Below are 12,682 nucleotides of genomic sequence, written 5' to 3'. Positions count from 1 at the left end.
CAAAGAATGTTGGTTTGTCCTTTCCATGTGCTCCCTAAAAGCTGGCTCAACGAGCAAGTAAAATGGAGGGTCATGGCTACCCAGTCTATACTCTGGATGGGAAAGGGTTCTCTGGACCACCCATGATAGTGAGATTGGCAACTCACTATCTCATATTTGTTGGGTGGATTAGTTACACACCAGCCAAGACTGTCTACAGCCTCGGAAGTACCTATGTAACCTTTCTGTGGGTAGACAGTTCTATATGGCATAGGATCAAATGAGGACACCCTCCACCTAGGGCCCGTTAACCTCAGCACCTTTCTTTTGGTGTTTTTATACTTTGGTAGAACTAAAAGTTTTTCAGGAGACCATGGTGCACGTTCTAATTTTCAGAGGGAAGATCTAAGCTGCGTTCTCCCCAGCCATCACCATCACTGGTTTTCAGTACTATCGCTACAGTCCATTAACTAGGTTATAATAGTAGCAACCTTAGCATGGCCACCTAGAAAGTCCCAGTTCACACTGATTTTCCTGATGTAAGTAGAAGCAAAGCCTTTCCTCACTCAAAACTGTCCAGGCTGGGACAATACACAACACTGTCATATTATAGTTTTCTTTAGTTTCATGCAATCATCCCGCAGTCTCTTTCTAAGCAATTTTCCCAAGTGTCTCCTCTGTCAATCAGAAGGCAGCTAGAGTCAGCCTGGGCTGTGAGTGAATGAGTGAGTGAATAAGCATGAAGTTACTCAGAAACATTTTTCATTGCCTCTTACTTTAACTGCATCAAAGGCAATTTCATTTTCCAGTTGAGGACCCCTCTTGGCACGCTATGTGTGCCCATGTAGAGATTCTCAACCTAGGTCCTCTATAAAGCAGCTGCTTTCCCAATCGGAATGGGATACCAACATCGCAGTGTCCAAGTCTTCCATACTGCCAGTTGTTTCTTGCAAAGCAACTGTCTTGTGAACACTCTGCCTTTGCTTTGTATCACCCGAACAAAGTTATTTTCGTGATGGTGGCTGCTTGTTTTTAATGCATGCATTCATTCATTCATCTCATGCTTTCTTTGATCTTAGCTTCATCAGTTCTACCTGTGTCTGTCAGGCTTTTCTATGCCGAGGGAGGGGAAACTACAAGTGTCTTCAGTGACTGATAGGTATGGGACCAAGGAGGTAGATTTCTGGCCCCCACATGTCATTGCCCTCCAAATCTCTCTAGGTCAGTGTACCTCTTACTGTAGTGTTGCATAGCCGACTCTAGTTTAGGGTGTTATTATCTGAAAAAGAGATTCAGTGGTGTGGCGGTCTGACTGGGAAGGTTTAAATGATGCAGTATTGCTGGAGAAAGCATGTCCCCAGGTTGGGTTCCAGCCGCTTCTTCACTCTCCCAGCTTCCTGCTTGTGTCTGGAGATGTGCACTCTCAGCTTCCTGTTCCTCAGCATGCTCTCTTGTGTGCTGCCCAGGCTTGCCTGCAATGCCGAGCTCTTATCATCCTGGAACTGTAAGCCAAATAAACTCTTTCTTCTATAAGTTGCATCCGGTCAGAGTGTTCTATCACAGCAACAGCAAAATAACCAAGGGAAGTGACTATTAAGAAAGATTCTTGTCTCATTCAGGATACCTCAGAAGCTTACTTAGCCTGAGTCAAGACTTCCACTGTGGCCACTTCATTCTGAAGGTAGTGAGGCTGTTTCTAGGGAATTATCTGTACTCTGTGTGTGTGTGGTTAAGTCAGAAGCCCACAGAGGAAAACCAGAGGTGGTGGGAAACGCACTCTCAGGCGCATCCCACAGCACGAGGGAGGGCAAAGAGCCGGGTGTTCTCAGCAGTTCTTGTCTCACGCTCTGTTCATGTGTGGATACAAAGCCGTATAGCTTTGGAGGAGAGCCTTTGGCCAGCAAGATCCCGCAGAACAGCTATGCGTATGGTGTTCACTGTAAAGGGGAGTCCCTGGGAAAACTCGGGATGCTGAAGGAGTCTGTGCTGTCACCAACCTGATAGAAATACCCTGTTTCCCCAGCGTTCCTGGTCTGTCCTCAGCTCAGCTTCTGAGTTAACTTGTTGGTGCTCTCAGCCTTAGAGGCTCAATACTCTTGACCTCTATGAATAAGTGCTCTTTGCCTCTCAGGAGGAAGAGTCCCTGAAATTCAATCAGCCAGCATATATTGAACATCAGCTGTGTTTGTAAGACACTGTGGGAGGACCTGGGGACATAATGGCAATGGAAACAGACAGGATCCTTGATCTTATAGGATTAGAGAAGCACAGAAACTACTAGCACCTATCCATGATTTCTCTGGTGCTACGTTAAGCCCTTCCACTTACTACATTGAGTTCTCATGACAAGAATTCTACAGGGATCATTTTCTAACACTCCAGGTAGGGAAATGGGACTCAGAGATGAGGTGATCATTAAAGTCAGGCAGTGAGTGAGCAGCTGAAACCAGCTTCATGTCACCTTGGTTCTTATCTAACCTGGGATGGGATGCTCTTTCTTTCTTTCATGCGAATGGTGATGATTGATGTTGGTTGTCAACCTGACACATCTGAGAAGAGGGATCCTCAACTGAAGAATTGCCTCCATCACATTCACTTGTGGCTATGTCTGTGGGGAATTTTCTTAACTGCTCATCAATGCAGGAGGGCTCAGGACACTGCAGGCAGGGTCAACCCTAGGTAGGTGGGATTGGGCTGTACATGAAAAAAACAAGGTAGCTGAGTGAGCCAGAGGCAGGAAGACAGTAAGTAGCATTCCTGTGTGGTTTCTGCTTCAAACACCTGTCCCAGCTTCCCTCAATGATGCACTGTGACATGGAAGTGTAAGGCAAATGAGCCCCTTCCTCCTCAAGTTGCTTTTAGTTAGAGTGTTTTTATCATAGCAACAGAAGTCAACCTAGAATAGATACTCTCTTTAAAACAGCATCATAATGAAGTGTTTGGTTTTGACATGCACTGAAGGATAAGAGGCATGGGCGAGCACATCAACGGATATCTGACACGTAATAAGGGAATTTTACTAAAACAGGAGTGCTGGGATGTAGCTGAAAAGTGTACAAGTGCCTGCTGTAAAATTCGAAAGGCTGGTTTCTGGTCTCCACCCAAGAGTTCTAGATCACTGGCTTAAGGATAGGATTCAAAAACACACACTTCTACAAGGTGTTAGAGGAGTTGATCTTGTCGCTCATACTGTCTTTAGGCAGGAAGTGGTGTGTGCCAGGAGCCCTCACCCTGGCTGTACATCAGACTTCCCTAGGATCTCTTAAATAATACCTAAGCATGTTTTTTTTTTTGTTTGTTTGTTTGTTTTGGTTTTTTTGTTTTGTTTTGTTTTGTTTTTACACAATAGCTATGTGCATCAGCCTGGAGGGTGGGGCCCTGGCACCCGTGTTAAGTGTCTCTGGGGACTGTGATGCATGGCTACAGCTAAAGTGCTAGCTTCCCTTTGGGGTACCTAGAAATCCTGGAACTATTTAGATAGGGCTTGTGTGAGAGCATCCCAGTGTTTCATGTGTTGGGATGCAAATCTCATTACAAGGCATGAAGAATGTAGAGAGTATTTGGCTATGGTGCCTGAGAAGGTGTTCTTGGTGTGTGATCAAAATTAAACAAGGTCCCTAGGATAGAACCCCCATAATAGAATGCAGGTGGCAGTTTAGAAGAGGGAGATGTTAGGGTGACTACCCAGTCAGCAGTCAGTAATGTCCTTGCTTTGTGAGCATGAAGACACAAATTTCATCCACAGAACCCATCACACACACACACACACACACACACACACACACACACACACATATGTATATACACACATATACACAGCATGGTGGGACAGACAGTCTTGTAATACCAGTACTGTGTCGGCAGAGACAGGCAGATCCCTGGGGCTCACTGGCCAGCCAGCCTCACCTACTTGATGAGTTCTAGACCTATGAGAGATGCTGTCTCAAAAACACAAAGTAGATGACAACCCCAGGTTCTTCTCTGGACTCTACCTATACACATGTTCTCCACACACATGTACAAAGGTGCAGTCACACACATGAGAATATGAATGCACAGATATGCACAAAAATAAGGAGGCAGTAAGACTAGACAGCTATGTGCATGTGTGCTGCCTATCTCTTACCCATGATTCCTCATGCTTCTTCAGGACTCTGCCAACAAAGTCAGCACCAGATGTCAACTCTGGATTCTCCGCCTCTAGAGCCATGAGTTAAACAAACCTCTTCTCTTTATAAAGCAGCCAGACTCTGCTATTCCCTTATAGTAATGAAAGAAGACTTACAGTAGTCTCAAAATAATTGAAGAGATGGAGATTAACCCCTTGACTCTGTGCGATTGTAATGTAGGTATGACAGTGCTCAGGGCTGTCCAGGGGTCCAGGGCTTATAGCTTACCTCTGTCCAGTCCAAGCTGCTTTGTTTTCTATGAGTCATAGAAATTATTTGCTAAAATAGATACATGTTTGGCTCAATGGCAGTTTAAAATAATAAGTATATTGATCGCCAGAATAATTTGTTGTTATTGCTTTTAATTTCCAGTAGAAATAGAACTCCAATGGTCTAACCCACCCTTGTTCATACATCCTTCCTCTTTAGTGGATCTGTCTGCTCCCACTCCTATCTTTCATTTTGTTTACATGGATTATTTCCTACAAGGAAGCCGGGGTGACACACCGCCCTGGGAGAGATTCCAGGGGTCAATCATTGCAGGCTGTGACCAAATCCCAACTCCTCAAAGTGCCTCCAAGACAGGCCACCTCTAAGATCTTCCAGGCCCCTCTGGCCATGCTCTCTCTGGCTCACTGTGCTGCACTCCCCTAGGGATGCTCCTCAGGAGTGCTCCGTCCCTCCTCACCTCGGGCCTCTGAACACATAGCTCTCTACCAAGACACCACAGACCTGCCCTTCCCATGCATGTCCTTATCCTTTCAGTCTTCCCTCAGATAGCACAAACCTTAGCTTGTGTCAGCCAGCTTTGTGACAATCTCCTCCCTCCAACCCTTTGGGTTGTACTCTTTGTTTTTTTTTTTTTTTTCTCTCAAGTCACTGTGTTTTTTGTTTTGTGCAGCCATTGTCATAATCTGTAATTTTCACGTTATTTAGTTGCATAAATTTCCATTTCCCCATAAGTCGGTGTCTTTGCTAGTTATGGCTGTATTTACCGGATTGGATTTTGGCATAAAACAGGCATTCCATTTTTACCTGATGGGTAAGTTATTAAAACATTAGCTCCTGGCATTGAGATCACTCATTCAAGTAAACAGCCATGTTCAAACTTCAGGTTCAACAAGAAATAGAAACCGACTTAAATTTGAATCTCTATGTAGACATCCCCTTTGGGCCAAGAAATACTGATATGTGTCCTGAAAATCTACTCGAGGCCCCTATTTTGAATGAGATGCCTGTACTAGGTCCAATAGGGCAGAGAGAGGCAGAACAAAGTAACCTATAACCAGGAACACATATCAGAGTGATTTTAAATGGGTCAGATTTCTGAAAAACAGGACATTCACAGCAACCAATTATGAAGGGCTCAGGCCAGAGGGTCAAGGATGTCCCTCTGCTCTGTTCCTTAAAAGGTAAATTACTTTGAAACAACATATCCATTTCCATCCTTGCTCCTCTCCACCCAGGTAAAACCAGCCCTTTCTGCTTGTTCTGCAGAGGACCCTTTTAGTTCATACACAGGAAGTGGCCTGAGTCCTGAGTCACCACAAAAAAAAAAAAAAAAAAAAAAAAAAAAAAGCTAGTCAGATCATTAAACTCAATTTGCTGATTTTTCTCCCTGTTTTGATACAACGTGCCATCAGTACTGTGGTCCATTTAACAGTGGCTATTTTCTCCAGGGGACTTTATTGCTCAGACTCAAGCAACACTGCCCCTGGATCTACTTAGTGTGGTTGACTTCCTGTGCTCTGGTTTTGTTTCTGGGAAGCTGACCCAACAGTGAGCTTGTACTGACACATTTGAAAAACAGGACCTCAATAAAATAAAACATCAACAACATGGCTGTCAGCCCATCACGTGGACATCAGCTATAAAGACAGAGCAGCCTGTTAACCAACATCTTATGACATCTTATATATCACTTCAAAAACTATTTTCTACTATGTAGATCCCACAATTGTGATATATGGCTTCCACTTTCCCACAATGTCAACTTCCTCTTCCTTCTTCTTTCTTCTTCCTCCCCCTCCTCCTCCCCATTCTCTTCCTCATCCTCTTCTTTTAAAAATGATTGCTGAAGTTTTTATCTTGATAAGATCATTTTGACCTCTTATCATGCAGTAATGGAGGCCAGTTCTAGCTGATCACAACTGTCACAGCCAACTTGCCTTATGCATGCTCATCCCTTCATAGAAACACTCTGTGGCATCTGTCCTTTGTCCAACTTACCTTGCCAACATCTCTGGGGAATGGTTGTCTCTGGTTCTCTGGGATCAAGATGGGGGACACCACAATGGACCTCTTTTGTCTTGGGACAGGAGAGGTCCTTGCAAATTTGAAAATATCCTAAAAGAGAAAACAAGATGAAGTGAGTAAGATCTCCACAGATGAGGAAGTATCAGTATGCCCTGGGTTCTTATGCTTTGTTGGGAAGGGCACAACTGTCTGGACACTGTCAATTTGCTTCTATCACATCTCTTTAGAATGACCAAGTGCATGGTTAGGCTCACACGAAAGTTGATGTCACAATCCACAATGGCGATAGAAGTCAGTTAATTACAACTTCTGTACCATCTACTTAAAGTGCCACATTGGATCAATATACCCTTCAGACCGTTTAGAGTGGTCTTAATCTGCAAAATAGGTAGAAGTCACCTGGTCAGCAACCAAAGAAACTTCCCAGATATAAGCATGGCTCCCTTCACGGGCCCCTAGAGCAGTAGGGATGAATGACAGTGAGGGATAGGGCTGTACACGCTTTCAGGCCTCATGGAGGTACAGGCAACGATTTCTCAAGGGATGCATGCCATGATCAGGAAATCCTTTGGGATGCATTCCCCAAGGAATTGTCCCTACCTCGCTCACTGCATGCACACTGTCAGGAGTTCTATATCTAAAAATTATTGTAATTAATTCTTTGAGAATTCCATACAATGCATTTTGATCCTATTTACCCCAACTCCTCCCCCTCAACTCTTCCCAGATTCTCCTTTAACTCCTTAACCCCCAACTTCACATCTTCTTTTTTTAAATCAATAACCCACTGACTCCCATTTGAAGGGTTATACCTGTTTAATTAAAGAACTGTGTTCAACAAAGGAAATTGTATCATTATTTTCCATCAAGCGCTAATGTCACATTATATAAAAATAGGGAAACATAAAAATAAACATTCTGGACACCCACAACCTTGTTAAACCCAAGCTATTACTTACAGAAAGGTAGGAAAGGGGAAAGGGAAGAGGGGAGGTGGAAGAGGGCTAGTACAATCTTGATCTAATTAGAGGGCTGGGGGAAAAAGAATTGAAAACAGATTATCACTTTTAATATGCAAATAAATCTCATCAAATACCACATGCTAATTAATATTATTTTCTGTGTCATCAGAAGCAAGCACCTCATACTTTATGACATAGTTCCCATTAAAACAATATGCTAAATAATAATTTCATGGCATCACTAGCCCTTGATCCATAGTGTGTATTTTGTGTGTGTGTGTGTCACACACACACACACACAACACACATACACACACAGAGAATATGCTTGTGTTCACCTGCATTTTGTGGTTTTAAGAGAAAACATAGATAGGAAAAGTCAAACAAGAGACAAAACCAGTTAAAGCTTTTGAAAACCTCCACAAACATTCACACTCTTGATTTTTCTTGGAATATAGACTAACAGTCTTGTAGAGAGCTGCTGGGCAATATTTGCTTATCAAGAGCCTTGCAAATATCCGCAGCTCTTCTTTCTGTAATTCCACTCTAGGAATGCACCTAGGTGCTAAGCTCAAAGGAAGGAAGGAAAAAAAAAAGACACAGAACAATGCTTAGTGAGACAGAAGAGCAATATAGCAAGTGTGTATTGGCCTTCATGGAGACACTTAAATGTGTGTCAGCCCTTACAGTTACAAAATCCTCCCAGGAAACCCATAGCTCTTTAGCCAATGAAGAAAGTTTGCAGATTATGTAGAGATTACTGCTGATTAAATTTGCCTAACTAGCAGATAATACATTTCACAAACTATATTTCTAAAGAAAATACTTGTGTCCATCCCAGATTGCATGAACTATGTTACAGAATAATAATACAAAAGAAATCTTAGCTAAGGGGTCTATGTAAAACAGGGCTGGCCTACCAAAATGGTATTTCTAAGCAGAGAAAATGAAGCCACAATGAGGCCACTTCACAAACCAGAATAATTGTTGCAAACCTATCAAATTTTTCTTTGCTGTAAATTAATTTTCCAAGGCCTCAAGAAAGATATGAGCTGTGATTTAATGAGTCATATATTCAGCTTTGTAAAATGTAAAGCATTTCTACAATTGGACTGAGCAGGAGTCTGAATTCATTTTATACCATTGCCCCATGTACTGAAACTGGCAAGACTGCTACGGAAAACTAGGTCCCATGGAAGTGCAGATGGCGCTCTTAACCTCTGAGCCATTTCTCCAGCTCCACTTACAAAACTGGTTCAGTAGGAAAAGCATTTCCATTGCAAGTGCAGGGAGACTTCAATTTGATCTCCACAACACACTTTAAAATGCTGGACCAAGTGGTGTGCACTTGGAATCCCATCACTGGGGGGTGGGGGGTGGAGACAGGAGGATCACTGAGACTGCCTGCATGGTGGATCCTGTCTCAGAGGAGTTGGAGAACATTTGTGAAGATATAACTCATGCTTGTTCTCTCTGCCACATGCACATACTTGTGCACTTACATACACATACAAAACACACACGGTTGGTTTCTAGGGAAACAATAGTCTCCACATGCAGGCAAAGAATGAACACTCCTCTCTCTCTCTCCTCTCTCCTCTCTCCTCTCTCTCTCTCTCCCTCTCTCTCTGTATTTTTCTCTTCCTCCCTCCCTCCCTCCCTCCTTTTATCCCCTTCACTTCTCCCTCCCCCTATGAAATGTGTGTGTTTATGAATAACAGTGGAAAGAGCAAAGAGGATAAAACCAAGCAACAAGAAACTCGGCCAACCAAAAAGACAAGGCGCAATGACTTGAACCCAACTCAAAAGAAAACAAACAAACAAACAAACAAACAGACAAACAAGCCAGAAAGGGAGAGGAAAACCAGGAGATAACAGAAGAGAGAATGGACTCTATTATATAAAACTGATACATAGCATCTCCAAAGATTTTGTTGCTTTACTGAGGGGCAGCAAAAGAATGGAATATACATAAAATATGTGATATGTGCAAATCTCATTTACAGTTAAGAAAACCAACAACTTCAGGAGCCGCCCATGAGTGAATGTGCAGGACAGCGCTGTGTGAAGATTTAAGGCGCCATGCATATGTAAGGGCTTGGTGATTCAGAGCTGTAATACAGCCACAGAGGCCTCCGTTCATTACGACAGCGTGTGTGTAAATGTGTCCAAAGCAATGAAAAAGCACCCTGTGTCCTCAGCAACAAACTTTCCATTGTTTGTGATAAAGAGCTCACTTGTGCCTGCAAGCCTGCCGAGGGCGGTGCCGTTGTTCTGGGTGCCCCTGAGCCCTGTGCCCGCTCCTGGTGTCCCCCTCTTCCCAGTACACCAGCCATTCAAGATGCAGTACCCGTCTGTCTCTCACCTCTCCCAGCTTTCTGGAAGTGGGCTGACGGGCTCAGTAGTGTCAGCCTGGATGTAAAATGCCAGAGCAGAGAAAGAGGAAATTCTGAGCCTTGGGAAACAATCTCTCAAGGTTGGAGTTGTTCGGTACACATGTGTGCTGAATCTGAGGGCAACTTAGAGGCACCTGGAGAGTGCAGCTGGCCAGGGCAGTCATTCCTCTGGCCCTTATTTCATGTTTCTGGGACTGTTGCTCTGCCCCTACCTTAGTCACTTATGTGGATGCCTAAGTATGTGTCTGTCAGCGAAGACCTCTGAGTGCTTGTGGCCAGAAATGTCTATGTCTGTGATGGGATCTGTTGTCCTTGTTTGTCCTGGAAATCATCTTGTGCCAAGAGGACATAGAATTTTCTTTAAATGTGGGGTAAGAAGATTCCTGGGAAGGTGTGAAGCCAAGCAACCACTGGAAGCTACAGCATTCACAATTTTTCAGGGGCTGTTGACATACAGCAGGAGTAAATGAGTAGAAACCTTGGAGGCTCCAAGTACGTGTGCTTCCTAGAAATGATAGCTGGTGACATCATAAACAGTATTTCCAATAAGGAGAGCCATCAGTAAGATAATGCTCAGTCTGAGTTGGGGAAAGAGGAGAGTCCAAATGGAAGAATCATGGCTAAAGTGCATCATATACTCACATGACAATAGCCTCCGGAAACCTAGTTGTGCAGACAATGAAATAGACCACAATTCAAGCAAGAGAAAAGAAATTGAAAATCTCCAGTGACTTTAGACAGGTCAATATCTTGCTGGAATCATTTAAATATTTGTTTAGTGAGCCTTCAGAAGTGACCACTGTGGAAATGACACATCTCACCCCAGTTCAGCCACCTGGACATGTGGGGTATTGCCATGGGTCCATCATCCAAGGATGATAGTTGGTGGAAGCTAGAGAGCCCAGCGAAATCCTTTTCCTGAGAAACCTGGCCTAGTAAAAGCAAATACTTCCTGGTCTCCACATGGGCTTCATTAGTCTTATCCAGGCATTCTTAGATCATTATTTGGGAAATTAATTATTTCTCCACTTAGAGGATATCAATTACAGAAGGAAGTATTTACTTCAATTTCCCGTGTCCCTTTCTTTTCAGTGGAATAAATTAATGTGCCACAGTATTAAAAAAGAAATGAATGCATAAGTAAACACTCCTACATGTGTGGCTGAATAACCAAGCATCCAACGTGGAGCACTGAGGAGGGACATTCCCAGGGTCCTAGGTCATTTGGCATTGGTATGTATGCTTAGAATGGAGAGTAAGTTTCTGTGAACAAAATAATCAATGATACAAAGAAGTTATAGGTTTCTCTGTGGGTGTTTGGGATTTGAGAGGTGACTTTAGACGTTTCTACTCGGAAAGACCTTTTAAAAACATGACCTGCCCCTTATTAACATTGTACAAGCATCTGTGTGACCAGGAATAAAGTCTCCAGCACCACGGAGGCAGGGAAGGCTCAGGAGGTGAGCTTGATGCCCGTTGCTGACTTCTGCAGCTGCTGTTACCCCTGGTCCTGCCCTCTTCTGCATGGCCAACTCTGTCTATCCTTCTACTCTCCACTCTTGTCTCAAATATCAGTTCAAGATTCCTCCTCCACAAAAAGGGACGCATAGAAGGGGCCTGGGTTCGGGCCTGGGGACGACTCAAAGGCACAGAAGCTAAAGGTAAGCCCAGGCCAGCATTGGTGAGGGCGGGAAGCAGAGAGAGCTGGTGTCTGACAAGCTCCGAAGATGTTGGGAGCAAGGAAATGTCCGGCGCATCCAATATGCCAGGCAGTTCTCTGGTTACCAGGGGAAGCGTAGGCAAGGCTGGGGTCTGACCTCACCTGTGGCTGCCTATTGGGCCATTTCAACAGTCTCTGTTCCCTCACTTGTTACAGCAAGCCCAGCACCAAGTTCAACAGTTGGTGTTAGAAATGACAATGCAAGGACCACAGAGACAGGCCCTAGACATTTTCTCTCAAGTGTCGACTTCCCTACATCCACGCTGTCAGTTAAAGAAAAAAAATAATCCAAAGGCTCCGGCTTCGGATAAAAATTTGCCAAACAAAACATCCAAGACACAATTGCCTCTGAAATATTTCATGAAGCAGGAAAATAACAACCCAATCAGGCCCCGCTCATTTCGCTGGAGGTGAAAAAATGTTTTAAGCATATTTAGATTCTTTAGTCAGAAGTCCATTCAACCACGTGCAACGGTGATGGGGATATAATGGAAAGAATTTTCTTCAATCTACTCTGGCATTGATGAAATATTCATGCTAAATAGCTACTTCTGAGCACCTGGAGGGATCTGGCAGGGTTTTACAAATGGGCTTGTTTTCCTAATACACACAGAGCCCCTTGCCTCCGCAGCTGAATTAATTCGAGCCCGTGCGGTAGGTGAGAGAACCTGAGCTCTGCAAGAGTTCAGAGCCGATAAAAGGCCTTTGAGAAAACCCCGCCCACTAAGCCCCGGTCTCTTGATTTCTACAGCTAGGGCGAATACCAAAAGCAGTATATGGAGGGAAGGGTTTATCTGGCGCATGGTTCCGGGTGTCAGTCCCTCATCGAGGGGAAGTAAAGGCAGGGACTGGAGCAGAGGGAAGTGTATTCCTGCTGCATGCCGGCTGGCTGCTCAAGCTCAACTCGTTGCTTCCGTTACTCTTTACACAGTGCAGGACTCTGCCATAAAACAGCGCCACCTACCGTCCGGGCGGGTCTTTCCACATCAGTTAGCAATCAAGACTATCCTCCACAGACACGCCCACAGGCCCACTGATCTGGACAAGTCCCCGCGGAGACTCCTTTCTCGGGTGACTCTACTTTGTGACAAGCTGACGTTTAAAACCAGTCATCACACCCACCCATACAAGAACGGTGCTTTGCAACTCAAGTGGGTATGTGCAGGGCGCTGGCCGTGGGTTCTCGCCATGACAGCCACA

General features: G+C 44.2%; 1 protein-coding gene across 1 annotated transcript in view; it reads right to left on the bottom strand.

Annotated features, from left to right (window-relative positions):
• Cdh13 (cadherin 13) overlaps positions 1-12,682 on the bottom strand; it is an 847,250-nt gene that overhangs the window by 387,728 nt on the left and 446,840 nt on the right. The window contains exon 4 of the mRNA XM_055621425.1: positions 6,378-6,494. Coding sequence (XP_055477400.1) covers positions 6,378-6,494 — 117 coding nt within the window. The remainder of the gene's footprint in view (positions 1-6,377; positions 6,495-12,682) is intronic.

Source organism: Psammomys obesus, unplaced genomic scaffold (assembly GCF_907164565.1).
Source record: "Psammomys obesus unplaced genomic scaffold, mPsaObe1.curated_primary_1811, whole genome shotgun sequence".
In the NCBI taxonomy this organism is placed as follows: Eukaryota; Metazoa; Chordata; class Mammalia; order Rodentia; family Muridae; genus Psammomys; species Psammomys obesus.
Note: the sequence above shows the minus strand (reverse complement) of the source record. Positions and strands in the feature narration are given on the sequence as shown.